The sequence below is a fragment of the Patella vulgata genome, chromosome 9, assembly GCF_932274485.2.
Source record: "Patella vulgata chromosome 9, xgPatVulg1.2, whole genome shotgun sequence".
NCBI lineage: Eukaryota > Metazoa > Mollusca > Gastropoda > Patellidae > Patella > Patella vulgata.
The window spans coordinates 18,230,845-18,247,912 of NC_065887.2; the positions used below are offsets into that span (position 1 = coordinate 18,230,845).

At 35.1% G+C, this 17,068-nt stretch overlaps 1 protein-coding gene across 6 annotated transcripts in view; it reads left to right on the plus strand.

Annotated features, from left to right (window-relative positions):
- Window positions 1–7,141, plus strand: part of LOC126831974 (uncharacterized) — a 101,459-nt gene extending 94,318 nt beyond the window's left edge. For all 6 annotated transcript variants that reach the window (XM_050562633.2, XM_050562635.2, XM_050562634.2 and 3 more), the window contains 5 exons: window positions 139–570; window positions 1,005–1,151; window positions 1,728–2,735; window positions 3,093–3,207; window positions 3,962–7,141. In XM_050562633.2, coding sequence (XP_050418590.2) covers window positions 139–570; window positions 1,005–1,151; window positions 1,728–2,735; window positions 3,093–3,207; window positions 3,962–4,452 — 2,193 coding nt within the window. In that variant the 3' untranslated portion in view covers window positions 4,453–7,141. The remainder of the gene's footprint in view (window positions 1–138; window positions 571–1,004; window positions 1,152–1,727; window positions 2,736–3,092; window positions 3,208–3,961) is intronic.
- The last annotated feature ends 9,927 nt before the right edge of the window (window positions 7,142–17,068 follow it).

Consider the following 17,068-nt stretch of genomic DNA (forward strand, 5'->3'; position numbering starts at 1 on the left):
GAATTTGTATAAATAAATATTATCCCACCATTAATTTCTTCATTTTGTGATGGTTAGAGATTAGGCCTGTCATGTCTCATCCATTTTGCCTAATATCAATATATGAATTAAATTTTTCAAATGTTTATGTAATTGCAGATTATAAGTCTACCACTTGGGGAAGATCATCTTTTAGAAGATATTCCTGAAGATCGAGAATTAGAAACGATACCTCACGTCAGTTATTCTTCTTATTCAAGACATCTGTCTTCAAGCCCTCCTCCTGTAGAAATAAAACCTAGAAACAGAAAGAGAGCAGGCAGACAGCTAAAGAGGGCTCTGTCAGAATCCAGTTTTTTCTTCATCAAACCAAAGCTACCTACTTTATATGATGATTTTTCGGATGGATCTTGGAATAGCGGACGAGTCTTTGAAAGATCGGTATCTGTATCAGAGATGGATATGATTGAATGGAATACGCGACATGAACCCGTTGTATACAAGCCACGGACATCTTCTATATTAGATATAAACGAGTCTTCAGTCAATGAACAAGTCAAAAATATTATAAAAGCATATTTGATGTCAAAGGTAAGAATTAGATGAATTGAGAATAAAAATCGATACGTAGATTTGTTGAGAGATGTTTGAGAAAATGCAGCCCCCCGCAGCCACCTCTGAGTTTCCGCAGTTAACATTCAGTTTATTTAACAGTCCCAGATATAGCTTAGTAAATAATACTGATTAATTCAAGATAGAAGACTCTTGTAGACCTTTATCAGTCTCCATATGGTGTTGGCCATAAGCCCCCAAAGTCTCCTCATGGTAATTGTCTAGATAATCATGTCTTTAGAAGATTGCCATGATTATCAAGTCAGTTGTAAAACAGTTATATATCAGTTAATTATATCTTTATGCATACTCAGTTTAAAATTAACCAGTTTGTATAAATATTGAAAAGATTGGTAATGTCTATGTATTTATCTAAATTTGATGATGAAAATATTTATATTTTGTAATGATAGATGTCAATGACAGCATCTACTACTGATAGTGAAAGTGATGGTGATCTAGAGGCTTCTTTAATGATCAACAGAGAATGGCTAAAGAAAAATGGTGGATATCATTTACCTTCGTGGCAGCCAAGAGAAATGCTGGAATCTCTCAAAAAGGTAATATATAAATGAAACTGGATTATTTAGGAGAACTGCACAACAAAACATGGAAATCAGTGAAGCCCATGATATGTAACTATAACATCAACAACAGTGTTATAGTGAAGCATGATATATAACTATTTGTTATAGTGAAGCACTATATGATTGATATGTAACTATAACATCAACAATGTAGTGCAGCCGTATATGATATGTAACTATAACATCAACAACTGTGTTATAGTGAAGCCCTATAATATATGTAACTATAACATCAACATTATAGCAAAGTCCTTGTGTGTTATATATAACTACATATAACATCAACATTATAGTGAAGTTCTATTAATACATGTATATTACTAAGTATAACTTTAACATTAGTAAAGCCCTTGTGTATAATATATAACTATCTATAACATCAACATGAACATTATAGTGCAATCCTTGTGAATTATAATTTCCCTATATAATTATAAGGTTGTGATATTTTGTTTTTGTGAAGCTTTTGTCTTATGTTTTTTTTTTCTAAATTATTGAGTGTCGATGAATTTCTAACTATATTAGCCATTATTTCTGTTTTCTTTTCAGAGTTCCACACCATCACCTGTGTCAATAAAAAGATTTGATTCATCAAATGCTGAAGACTGGTTATTAAAATTTTCGAAGGAAGAAATAGAAAGTCACCTAGCAACAGCCAACTTGAATTCCTCCTCACTGAACACAGACGAAAAACAGAACCCTTATACGGCATATTCTGATTTATCTCATTTCGCTAGTTCTTCTGACACATCAACCATTATCTGCGATTCTTCTTCTCCGGAGAAGAATGCAGATATCAGTGGTGTTAAAAATTTAGACTCTTCTCCAGCTTCTTCGTCTTTTTCAAACAGTGGTGAAGGGAACTCTTTTGTCAGTGAGGAGGGATATACTGAAGATGGCTTACAGTCACCGTCTGCAGATCAGAAAAAATTTCATAGTGAATTCTATAGTTTGTGTCTAGTGGAATCTAATCGTAGTTTAGTCTCGAGTAGTAGCCATGAAACCGATATACATAAACTGGTTGCTAAGGACTCGGTTATTGTTAAAGATATTTCTGTCTCCAGTGTCAAGGATAGGGAGTTTGATGAAATAACTCGTCAAATTCAATCCTTGTCTAAGACGGTGAATGATTTACATCATAGTTTGTCTAGTTTAAATAGTGCCGATTCAGGATCGCGCGATGACTTGATGGATAATCACTTCACATCCAAAATCGGACAATCGGCCAGTAGACATTCTATGGACGGGTATCATTGGGAAGAGGATGATTATTATTTGACCTCTTGTGGTGGAGAGGTCATTATCGGTAGTAATTCTATGTTAGATCATGAGGACGGTTCTGATTGGATAAATGAAGAAGTAGAAGCCAATCATAGTGGAGAAATTAAAGAAGAGTTTTATGAAATACAAGTCAGTGGTGAAAATTGCACTCAGATGTCTGGATATGTTTATTGTGATAACCATAATGATGACCCTGGTCTCCATGACAGTAGCTTTGATCATCAGGAGATGGAAAATCGTCACAGTCAGAGTGTAAATCATCTGGCAGATCCAGAGGTAATAACGTCCTCCTTATTTTAAAACATATTCTACTTAGGCCAAATAAATAAAAACGTGAGTTTACGGTTGCCCAACTGACCCTTTATTTTGAGTGTAACCATAAACATAGGTTATTTTTTCTTGGCCTTATTTACAAATTCTTCATAGTCTATAACAAATGGCCACCCATCAGAGAATTCAAAATATCAAATTAATTTAACGAATGCAAATTTCAATACTTTTACAGACATTATCTAGTTATTCTCAACCATCAAGTTGGCCGACGACCATGTTGCATAAACTTTTACAATGATGTTTAATTGATTTAGATCTCTAAGGAGATTATTTATTCTTAAATTACTTTCTATATTTCAGCATCGTGCAAATGTGTTGGATTCTATGTTTGCGTCTGGAGCTGAAAGTAATGATAGTTTGGCTAGTGATATTGGTCTAGATCACATGATGTGTCAACGACTTGTAGGAAAGAAAGGTAATTATATTGCAGGTATTTATTTAATGTGGGGGCTGGATGGCCGAATGGTTAGCGTGTGCACATTGTATCATAAGGTCTGTCATTGAGTCACCTAGGGTCGCCTGTCCAACCTCGTGGGTTTTCTCTGGTTTCCTCCCACTGCTAAAGACGCCTACATGCAAGTGAATTATTGAAATAAAATTGAACTATAAGTTAGCCCGAAATGTTTGTGTCGAGTGGACGTTAAACCCCATTTCTCTCTCTTTATTTAATATAGTATCATATTGAAACATCCATAGAAACATAAACTAATGTAAATCAGTACAAGTCTGCATCCTTCAAGTATTTTAGTTCATATCTAGAGGTTTTTGCCAAATCAATTTCTTGAAAATATCCAAAGGAGACATCAGTCTAAAAGCAAAACTTGCAAAGAACAGTACTAGAGTATATTTTTCAGATTAGATTGTTCTTACTACATAGCGCTCGTAAGTCTGCTACAACAGGGGATTACATGACAGGGTGCCTGGCAAGGACAGTGTCTAGTTTTCTGGATGGTCAAAAAAAAAAAGGTCCTGTGTATACGTTGACGTGCAGTAAATGTACCCTTGACAGTTGGAATAAGAGTAGGCCTTAGTGCTGGCTAAAATTTCACTCATAGCACTCAGCATGGTGTATGCTTGTTTTCATTATCCCAGACGGTGTAGACGTTGATACCCATTTCATTTCTATAACTGAAATATAATGAGTAATGTCTCTTTGATTCTATTTTTAGCACGTCATGAAGCCGTACGATGTGCTTCCATGCCACGACAGACTCTGGATTTCTCCAAATTTTTCATACGTTTCGACCAGCCAGAAAAAGAGGCTGTGGCTGCCTTTAATTTCCTGGAAGATATTTCTACCTCTACATCTGAATCAGGCTCTGAACAAAGACTCTTCAATCCCGAAGAAGATTCTAGTGCTTCTTACCAAGCTGCTGGTGTTTATATCGTAGATAATCATGTGCCTCGTTCACGAAGAGGGGACAAAATTCGTAGACGGAGAAAAATTGAACAGACCAAATTATTGAAACACAAATCAGTGCCATCAGTTTCTGATAAAACTAAACCAGGTCATAGTTCAACATCGAAAATACTCCATGACTCGTTGAACACGTCTTCCGAATCTCCTGAAATATGTGCCAGTAATTTGTCGTTGAGTGACTCTTGCTGTGAAAGCTTTTCTTCATCAGACCAGAGTATTAATGACTTAACAATGTTATAAGAGGCCTGATGCCAGGTCATCAATGTTATAAGGGGTCTGTTGCCATGTCAACCAATGATTAAGGGCTCCTGTTGCCATGACTGTAATGTCATTCATATGGGGTCTGTTGCCTTGTCAATAATGATATAAGGAGTATGTTGTCACGCGATTATTTAGAAAGAGATATGGTTGTTCATCGTTTAAATGATTTTTAATTGTATTATAAAGAAAGATAATTATTATATTGTGTTTTATTGTATCAGTTTTTTGATATATGACATTTTTTTTTATATAAATAAATAAAGAGTGCTATTTTAACAAAATTTGGGGGACATTTTAATGTAGCTGGTTTTAGCCATCGACTACTTAAAAAAATCTATGCATCAAAGCAATAGACATTCATTTTTGAACCGGGCGGGATCTTGACACATTTCAAATGTTAAATGAGATTTGTAAAAATAATTTTTTTGTACGTACTTTTGTAAAGTCAGAAATTTTGATACGTGATGTAATTCTTTTATAAATGAAAATTGAAATATTTACTTACTTGAAAAACTAAAATTCAAACTCATCTTATAATAATGAATTGTAAATTATGATTTTATTGTTCTGGCTGTATATCCCAGGATACTAGTTTAAATTTAAAATCTTAAATATTTTTAAAAAATCTAAAAAAAAAAGATGAAGGGCATATTGAAATCAGGGAAACTTCGGGTATAAATAGAACTACCATACTTATATAGAAAATTAACGTTCATTGTTGATACCTTAAACTTCAAAATTGCAAAAAAAATAATCATACTTGTAAATGCTGTAAACTTGAGCTTAATAATATATGATTTATATACAAATGAATATAAAAGTAAAAAAAAAGATTAGATGAGGCACACTCCATAAGACATTTTACCATAAATGACAATAAACTATTATGCATTTACTCTTAATTGTTTTCAGCAAAATGGATGTATTATGCAATAATGAGGATTCATTAGCAATTTTGTTTGGAATATGACATCTACAGCAGAAATTTGCGATATTGTTTATATGAAATGATCTCCATAGTTTGATGTTCTCCTTCTAATTTTTATACAGTTGAAAAATTGATTGTTTTGCATTAAAGAAAATGAAAGAATTTAATTTATAAAATTAATTTATATATTATAATTGATGAAAGAGATATGATGGATGAATTAATTAAGTTATTAATATCATTGCCTAATTTTAATTTGTAGAAAGTCTTCTATATATATTATATATATTTCTATTTTTTATTATGTTTTAAGATAATTAATTGTATGGTAAATTAATTAATTGTGTTATTTTTAATTACATGTATGTTCTTTGTAAATGTATAGCAATTGGTAACTCAAAAACAAACAAAAATAGTAATGTTTAAATTAATTATTATTAATTCAATTAAAAGCAAAGTATTTGTTGTTTTTTTAGTTACCTTAGTGATATACTCTCTGACAGCCCGTCAAAAAATGGCTACATTTTTTTATTTCTTAAAATATCCATGACAGAGGATAACATCTACAGACTTACATTTTGATGAATTGTGGTCTTTGAATTCAATTATTCTAAAAATCCGCTATTCCAGGCTCGTGAATGTGATAACTAAAATTGTTTTTAATATGATTTATTTTGTTATTATTCAGACATAGTTTGCACACAATTCAAAGATGGCATTTTTTTTTTTCAAAATGAAAAATATATCGGTTAGGTTTATGTAGTTGATCTCAGATTTATGTGGTATACAGAGCGATATGTAGATAATATTATCATATATAGGGTAGAAATTACTTATATCTATTGGTTTTTTTTTTGTGTCTGTGTTTTTGAACAGATAGCCAAGCTATCACTCATTAAAAATGGTTTTAGAACGTTACTCAATTACGCACTTAATTATTAATCTAAAAATAACCTTTTAACGTATTATAATAAATATTCGTATACACATTATATGAAATTATTTAAAACTTAATTGACCAAAGTTGGTGATAGAATTTATTGTATTATTAAGAGATAGTGCATGGTGAAAAAGATATATCCAATATACTACTAAGTAGTTCAGACGTATGATTGATAGATGTTGATAGCCAAAATATGTGTTCAGATTATTAACTCTTTTCTTGTCTTCTGTTGTATTAAATAATGGCCCTCTACTTGTATCTTTAATCTTTAAAAATTTTGTATCTTCTGTCACTCTAACTTCTCTGTTGAAATTGTCTTGCTATTTATATCTTTAATTTCTTTCTTGTCTGTAATTTTATCCTAATTTCTTGATATCTTTAATTTTCTGGCATCTTTCATTTTCTTGCTCATATCTTTAATTTTTGGCCTATATCTTTAATATCTGGTTTACATCTTTAATGTCTTGCCTAGTCCTAAATTTTCTTGTTTAGAATTTTAACTTTTTGGCAAAGTCAAAAAATTTTAATCTAAAACTGGAATAAACAAAAAATCAAGTTAATCTTTTCTGTTTTTTTTAACACCCTTAAAGATATCTTTACCATAGTCATATGTATATGTAATTTGGTAATATTTAAATGTGTCAGTGTCATGTCATATCAGATAAAGAAAGTGTCTTACTTAGTTTTTACATACATGTGTTAAGGATATCACTGGATTATATAATGTCTGTGTGATTTCTGAGGATTGGTACCAATATTTATTTCAACATTTAATAAAAAAAAACATGAATTCAGAAGCTTCTATTTTGTTTTTTTATATTTTTGTTGCTATCCTATAAGAGAGACTAAAAGACATAGTTTGTTGTTGAAATTCGGGGAGAAAAAAAAGGATATTATTGTTGACCTTGCAGCCCAATCCAAATTTTCAGTTGAAAATCTGATCCCATTTCCCGATTTGATCCTTGTAGAATATGGTGAATGATATTTTTTTTTTACTGTAAATCTCTCAGGAACTGTCAGCAAATTGCACAACTTCAAATTGAAGCCATTATCCCACACACGAAATCTAGCATAATACATCAAAAATACAGTTTAGGTCAAAATTTTCGATTTAGGGATGATCTTTTAAATTTTCGTTTTATGGGAGTGAATCTGGCATTCATTTTTCCATCAAAATACCTCTAGGATCAACGTCATCTCCCAAAAGTTAGGTTCCATGTGAGTCACAAACCTCTTCAAAACAGTGTGGGTGAACGAATCAGCTAAAGTCTCTCTCATAGATCGGTCCATTGACAAGTGGTATTATGTCTCCCTGAAAGAATATGCGTACACAAAAGTGTGTTGTTTCTAAGTTTCGTCATTGTAGCCTGTTCGCTTGTAAACGGCCATTTTCTGGTTGGGTTTGAACTCCTGGAAGATGCGGTCGATTCTTAATCGTGTGCTTCCAACAATGCGGACTATTTAAAATTTATGAAAGATATTTGACCGTGGGTGGATTTATGTTTCTACTCGTTATTACCATCGAGTTTGATAATTGTAGGAAAACGCTTAACTCATTCGAAAAGTCTTCTTCTCAAATTTAGATTTACAACCAGCCATGTCCGATAACAGACAACAGATGGATATACAGGTCACAATTCTATGGAATACAATTACTGCTTATTACTGAGCGACGTTTCGACTAGGCTTCTCTAGTATTCTGTTTTTAATCTGCACCGCGCCCATTTCCATTCATATTATGTTAATTAGTTACTTACTAACTTCAACTCCAGGATAAGGGGCCGAGCAATACCTAATATGGTGTGTGGAGAATGTACCCGGGACACGCCATTAACTTAAATTCTGTATAGCTTCAGTGGTTCCTGTTTCCGGGAGGGGATCGCGGCAATATTTGACTGCAAAGAAAGACGCACTGCATTAAATTTGCCGTGCGTTTAATTCCACCAATCTGCTATTGTTAAATTGGTTTGGGTGGACTACCATGCTCACTGAAGGTCACATTATATATCATGGACGTGGTACGAAGTACAGTTGCCTTTCTACTCTTAGCGAAGGGTGGGGAGGAGGGCGAGTAGGTGTAGTTATGTGAAGCGTCGTGGTCATGAGAGGACGAACCCTATCGATTTACAGGCTTCCACGACTTTTCGTTCCGGAGTTATCCCCCCGTTGCCGAAAACTTTGAGACAGCGATAGGGGCTATAGTTTTGGAGGGTTCTTTTCAAATTTGGTGTGAGACATTGTGGTCATGCGAGAACAAAATACTCTTGCCTCCGGTACCATGCATTCGGATAGTGGGCCATCCACAACACAACACAATATTTTTCGTCCCCCGTGAGGTGTGTCTCGTCACCAGTGAGGTGTAAACATTGCCGTGCACGTAAAAGATCCCTTGACAGTTGGATTTCGAGGTAAGATTAGGCCATAACCCCGGACCTGGTTTAAAGGGCCAATCCCGATAATATTTTTGAGAATAAAACTGGTTAATTTTGTATTAAAATCCCCTAAATTTCTCTACCTTAGGGCCGAGCAACTAACTCAATATAACTTAACCCCGCCAGTCTTAATCTGGAAGTGGGGACCGGTGCCCCAAGCTGTATTATGCGGTGTCTGGATACAACCAGACTTTTATTTTATAAAAATAAAGTGTAGGTGAAATTTACCATTCGTTATCAAGTACAGCACATGGGTCATTCACTGTATAAACCTCTAAAGGAACGGAAATCGATTATCAGGTCTCCCAACGAAAGAATTGAATCAAAATCTTAAAAGGGTTACGTGTCCGGATAAGCAGCTTTGACGTTCACGTCCAAATGACTCAATATTTTGAGCTGAAATTTTGAGACAGGGTAAATACACGATTCCTCTATATTTTGGCGCTTAAATTTCATATGTACTCGGACTTTTATTTTTGAGACTGTTCAATTCGGGATAGTCCCTTTAAACTAATTCTGCGGACCTGGGTGTAGTCCTCATAGCTCGAAATGCCCACACAACGTCGGTGTTCTTTCAACTTCATGTGCTGACAATACACTATATCCCCCCCCCCCCCACACACACACACACACACAAACACAAAAAATAGCAAACAGAAAATCCCAAACAACATTCTGTTTATTGAAATAACAATAATGGTATTTCCACATGTCTATGTAAAAAAAAATTGTAAATTTTCCAGCTTGTAGAGTTATATTTTCCGAGTTAAAAATATGTATTAGCGGCGTCAATAACAATTTCACATCCTTTTTATTTCCAATTATTGGCTGTCGGACTTTAAGTTAAGCTGAACGATAGCAACTGACGGGACAAGGGAATAAAATATATTATTATCGATTATACTTCAAATTACATTAATACGAAGTGACAAAAGAGTACATAAATTTTGTTAGATGTTAGGAGAACAGTAGCATGCAGAGGTTTGTTGTTGCCCTGGGCTAACTCCTTGATTATCTTCCTCTAAGACTCGTTTGTGTCGAGTGGACGTTACCCAGTTCTCTCTCTCTCTCTCTCTCTCTCTCTCCCTAAGACCCAAGTATAGGGCTGGCGCAGAGCGTGTGTTTTCTCTCCTAATTTCATGGAAGTAACGTCGAGAAAACTAAGGTGCGAAGTTTTGGCACACTCCACTGTAATCCTATATATATGTATGTATGTATGCACGTAAATGAGCAGAAATATTGTCTCAAAGCTTCGGTTTTATAAAATTCGCGGGTGGTTCTACCCGACCCAATGCCAAACTTGACGCTGTCTCAACCTTGGTCCCCCCGCTACTCAAATTTCTGGACACGCCACTGGTCAAAGCTGCCCATAATCATCTCCTCATGTTTGTCCATATATATATGCAGACTTAAATTATTATCTTTAATTAACATGATGTACATCTAGGTAAAATATATATAAATACTGAATGTAACACCAGATGCGATAATAAATACATCTATACATAAATCACATGATCACACCACATTAATACATATTATATATCTATCAGTACATTTAGGACTATCTATATAGTCTATATTTTCTAGAAAACATTGAGAAAACACATAACTGACAACGAATTTAAATTTTGTGTCCATTTTTTTTCCACATTTCGCAAACAATGTAATGCAGCCCATTCGTGAAGTCATATTCCAAGGGAAATTGTTGTTGTTATAAGTCTTAAAGCGAGAATTTCAAATTTTCTAAGAAAGTCAAAACATAATTATTTCTATGTCTTTTGCTCAATAGGTTATCAAATCACTATTATACGATCATGGGCATTATTTCCCACCCTTAAAAAGCTATGACACAGGAAATAACAACACAATTACCTCCCCTGTTTTGCTATTGACAACATGGGGCAGCCATTTTCCAACGTTGGAATTTGAAGTTAAAAATGATATTTTTGCCAATTTCTCAGCTGGCAATAGCGAATTATAGGATTAATAGGATTATTCTTTAACAAGGTAGGACTGTTTATGGATACCATCTATTTTAAGGCTTTATTTTAATACATTTTAAAAATACAACTTGAAAATTTGCAATTTCCGCTTTAATGTTATTAGCCCATCTTTGTGTAATTCAATAAGCACCCCCATCATTGCTGATCTCGTCCATTTTCGACTTTACAAACAAGTTCTCTCTATTTACATTCGCCATTTTCGTCACCGCAGACAGTTCCAACTCCCGGAACCTTAAATCATTCCCGATTTTACATCAAAACAGAAAAAACATTCATCATATTAAACATTTCTGGCCAAGTTCATCAACACATTTCAAACTGCTTTAGCCTAGTCAAATGCCCACTTTATGAAAAGGCGGCAAATAACATATATTCCGTTAATTGTAGATACATTTATTTCTAGCATTACTTGAGTTAGTGCCCTCTATTGTGTTTACACTTATAACAATATGCCCATATTAAATCGTAGTCCTGAGAAAGACAGAGAGATGGTTGCTTCAGAAGTGGGCCTCCTGTTCCCTGTGAATTTTCATAGTTCCACTCCAATGACTAATAGTATTATGAATCCCACCATGTAACATGTTGTTAGCTTTAGTATCATGAAGCCAACTATGAAACAAGTTGCTACCTTTAATTAAATTATTTCTAGATTTAACTCGATTGTTTCTGGCATTAACTTTTATTTCTGGCACGTTTTTGCAAAGAATAATTCAATCAACGCTAGAATTAGTTAACGTAAGCATTATTTCCTATTGACCACGCATGTTGACTATTTGAAGCTTAAAATTGTGTGCATATAGAATGGAATCATTTGTATCAAATACATGTAATCCAATTAGAGCTTGCAGTAACTCAAAGAGTTCTAGAAATAACTGAATTATGTCTAGATTTCTTTTTATTTGGGAATATATGTTATTTTGGCTTTCCATACAATCGAGTATTTACAATCTGAACATTTCATAAGACTCGAACTCACGGTCCACCATTTTCTGTAATATATGCTTTCAAAGCGTAGAGATGTATGGTAAATACAACTCCTCTTAAACAGGTGTTATTACTAACTTTGGCGCTGAGACAAAAAAAAAAACCCAAAATTCACATTTCTTCACATGACGTCCTCAACATGTTTAATACGAATTGAATATTATGTAAATCACATTATAAAACATAAAAACCATATTGGTAAGCCTTGGATAAGGTGTACAACTCTGAACAAGCGACATATTAGTCTTTGAGAGATGAAACACCTGTCCTAATGTTTTAAATTATAGAAACTGTGTGCCCTCGACCGATATTCAAGAAGTCCCTGAGTCGGGAGCTGCTAGTATATCTGATTCCGCACCTCTACCAAGGCTACTTTTCATCTAATCAAATGAGGTGGATACAATTAATATAATTCGTATTGTGAGGAATCATCCAGTTTGTATTTTAAATACTATAACAAGATTGATTAATACTGTTAGGTATAGTTTCCAATAATTATATGGTTTATTATAAATAGATGTTGCTGTACTATACACCAGAGATGAGAGTTTGTACGCCATTGTATTATTATACGACACTTCTTCATTACAATAATCTGTATTACAACAACTTATACACACCTGAAAGAAACAATATAAACCAGTTTCTCACTTTGTTTTATTAACATCGCTACTGTGTGCCCCCCTAGACCCAAAATGGATTTGAATGAAGTGTCTTGTGGCGTGATTATCCCCGACCTTGTTAAAGGTACCATCCCGATTTTAACAGAGTCTAAGAAATAAAAGTCCGTGTACGTATGGAATTTAGGCGCCAAAATATAGAGAAACGATGTATTAACCTTGTCTCAAAATTTCAGCTCAAAATATTGAGTTGTTTGGACGTGAACGTCAAAACCGCTTATCCGGACACGTAACCTTTTTAAGAGTTCGGGTAAATTTTTTCCTTGGGTGACTTGATTTTTGCCGTTCCTTTAGAGGTCCTTACAGTACATGACCCACGAACGATAAATTTCACCTACACGTTATTTTTATAACGGAGAAGAATAGTAGGACGTTAGACCCCATTTCATATTCCCACTAAGAAGAAATATATCGGATAGGACATGTCGCGGATTGCAAATTGTCAATAAAAGACGTAAAAAATTACAATATGCTTACTGAATAATTTTGGGTTTTCTGACAACCAACTGTTGTTTCATTACATTGTTGAGTTGTAGAACACTTCTTAACCACCGATATACTGTCTCTTTTACCATGATGAAACTTATGAACAGTTGCACATACTGTCAGATCTGAAATATAACCTTATCTTTATTATACGTGTGGAACACAAATATGTCAGATTTTGCACTCTCCGAATATCAGATAAATTGCCATCAGGTTAAAGTGCGGGGGGGGGGGGGCTATAGAGACGCCCGATCTCATGCATGAAACAAGTCAGTACTTACAGTTAAACGAAATGATAGTTTGCACATATCAAAGCTGCCTGGTTCTTCAAACGCAGTATCAATGCCATGGAGAAAGAGCAAGGCACCATGCACCGATGACTACTCACAGTTAAATATAAAAATAGTTTACACTATTATATTTTAATCTGATGCTTCAATAACCCTGAGGTAATGAAATGTTATTAACTAAGTGGTAGCCATTTATAGAAGATGTATCCTATATACATTATTTTATTTTTACCACAGAGAGGCCTAGAGAGTAAGGCGCGAACCTGGGACCAGTGTTGGTCGTAAAACTGTTTTCTCTTGTCGTGAGTGCACCACCGTGCAGGTCGAAGGCCTGGCAAGGAACAGCGTCTAGTCGTTTGAATGACACGAAAATCAGAGACCCCGACTACAAATCGGGAATGCACCTAAAAGAACCCTTGACAGTTGGGGTTCGAAAAATGTCCTTCAGCGCACTTTACATGGTCTAAGCACGTATTCATTATCCGGGTGGGACAGAAAAAGTAGGACGTTAAAACCAATTGCATTTCATTTCATTTGTTTATACCGTTGACAATTTCGCAACATTCTAACTCTGCAGACGATATAAGGAAGCCAGTTTCACCTCTACGTGTAAATATTTTGGTAAAGGGCCAACGCTAATCCCATTCTTAAACCTAACCCTGGACCAAGCCTAACCCTTACCCTAACCCTAACGCACAATCCACGTATGTGCTAGACCGTCTCCGATCTAGAGTTCTCCAAAAATTATTGCGTTCCTAAGAATCAACCAATTAGATTAGATTCAAACGCATTAAATAGAGGTTTATCAAACCTGTTCACCAAAAACTTAAAGATGGCGCCGGCGTGTTTAAATGGATTATAGACGACACGGGCCTGAACCAAAACGGCTCCAAAAATTGCAGAATGTTTGGGTAATTCTCAATTCATCATACTTTGTAAATACTTATGGAATTGAATCATTTTATGGCTGGTATTCCTTTTAGAGAGTCAACTATTGTAGTTCGCAAAGGAATTAACAATCCCTCAGATGACGTTCAGAGACTTTAAGGTCCAGGTTTACGACTTAATGCAAAAATAATTTCAGCCGAAACAATATTTTACGACTGGCCTGTCTGGTGTTCAGGGTCGTTAAAGGGAGGATAAATACAGGTTATTCTAACCAAAGAAAATAATAGCTCGTGGTTATATTTATGAAACGACTCCAATATGTCTGAAATTCTATATGTTTTCTAGAAGTGACTGGAAATGGCGACACTCGGCTTAACACAATATTGAAGTGAGAAAATCAATGAAAGACGGGGAGGAAACAAGCAAGAAGAAATTATACACGTGACGTGCGATATCTGTCTACAATGAAAGGAGCAATCAGAGGGAATTCATCATGGAAGCAATATTTAGTCGCTGATGTAATCAAGTCACAGGATAATTCCATTTTTGATTTCTATTCCTGACATTTTTAGTCGTTGACCTTTCCTTGTCAACCACGAACTGTTCCCACACATTTTGTTAACAAGACAGCTAAAGAAGACAAGGTAACCTCAAGATAGAGGCTATCATATCTGTGCAAATTTCCCCTAATACATAAGCATTGGGACCGAGAGTTCTAGAAAGGACAAGCACGCCATGTCTAGAGCACGATTAAGTTATAGTTAAATACTAGATTTTAAAAAAAGAACAAAACTAAAAGATCTCTGAAACAAAGCATGATTTATGACTCAAGACTCAACAAAAAGATGTTCCGCGGCCATTTTCACTCGGCCACTTCTACCTCATCAGAAGGGGAACAGTTTGTAATTGCCAAGAGCAACAACCGGACGCGACGGTAGTAATTCCTGCGATTATTTTGATCTTATTTTGATAAAGCTGGGTATCCGATAAGAAATCTACGGATTTAAGAAAATAATCTATTTACTATTATGGGATAAGAGATGGATGTTTGGACTAAAAAAAAAACCCAACAACACTTGACTGGATTCTGACTGTGGGTGGATAATATTTTTATATTAGTCGAGCGGATCACCCGGTGGCTAAGTGGGTAAAACGCTGGCTTGCTAGCCTGGAGGTCGCGTGTTCGATCCCTGCATTGGCCGAGAAATTTCATCGGGATTTTTCCTGCGTGGTTTCCCCTTGTCAGTGGTGTAGAATGCAGGACCTGACAAGGACAGGGCCTGACAAGGACAGCTGTCTAGTCGTTCGGATGGGATGGAAACCCAAGGACCGTATATACATTGGCGTGCACGTAAAAGATCCATTGGCAGTTGGAATTCGATATAAGAGTAGGCCATAGTGCCGCTACCCGGGCAAAATTTCCATCATTGCACGCTGTATGGCTTATGCCCGTCTTCATTAGCCCAGTATAGGAGCAGAACAGTAGGACATTAAACGCTATTTCATGTCATTTCATTTCCGGCAAGTGCAGCTCTTGTCGCAAACACAAAAAACGCCTTTGCTCTGGGAATGTCTGAAATTTAAACACTACGGCCCCTATAACTACCCAAAGAAGGTCATTTACCCATAGTGCTTAAATTATAAAATATAGACTTGTAAGTGTATATGTAAATTTGCTGAGTTTTTCCCCTTAAATTTTATATTTATCAACAGTGGTAAATACAATTATGATTTGTCATGCGGTTATTGATCTGTTAATGCTCGTCGCCACTGCTTGGGAAATAGAAGGATATACTTACTATCATGGCAGTTAATATCGGGTGCATATTTATTACATTCTTTGTTAGATGACTTCTCTGGACAAGTCCAACATGTTAAAGCTGAAAATACATAGAAACAAGTTGAATTGTAGCACACAACATAGAACTGGTTTATTTATATAAGTAGGCACTAAACTTATATTTCGTTTTATTTCATTTTTCGAAAATAATTTTAAAATTATCTGAATTTCTCCCATTAAAGTCGTATATTGCAAGCTAATTTCCTAAATGAAATGAAATGAAATGGGGTTTAACGTCCTACTGTTTTGCTCCGAACTGGGCTAATGAAGACGGGCATACGCCATACAGTGTGCTATGATGGAAATTTTGCCCGGACAGCGGCACTACGGCCTACTCTTATATCGAATTCCAACTGCCAAGGGATGTTTTACGTGCACGTCAATGTGTACACGGGATCTCGGTTTTTCGTCCCATCAGAACGACTAGACAGCTTTCCACGTCAGCCCCTCCGTCCTGCATCACTGACAAGGGAGAATCACGCCGGAAAATCTGGATGAACTTTCTCGGCCAATGCAGGGATCGAACATCCGACCTCCAGGCTAGCGAGCCAGCGTCTTACCCACTTAGCCACGTGATCCCCAAACTTGATTATGTATATCTTAGACACAGATTAACATGTTACGAATAACCCATGCAATATTTAAAATATTATTGTGGCGTTTTATTTGTCAATATGAAATATAAGATCATGATGAATCTGAATATAGGTTTTATATTTCTAATTGATTATATATTGATTGTATTTTGATTATATATTGATTGCATATTGCTTACATATTTCTAAATGATTATATACATGTATATTTTAAAATGATCATATATTTCTAAATGATTGTATATTGGTTATATATTTCGAAATGATTATAATGATTATATATTTCGAAATGATTGTCCATTGATTATAGCGTACGAACTACGGCCTGCTCTTACGTCGAATTCTAACTGTGAGTGGATCTTTTACGTGCATGCCAACGTGTATAAAGGACCCTGGTATTTCGTTCACTCGAACGACTAGACCTGCACAACCGACAATTAATTATATAGTTTTATAGGAATAACATTGGCATACCATAAGCCGTCTGCGAACACCGACAATAATAAAATTAGAGAAACCACA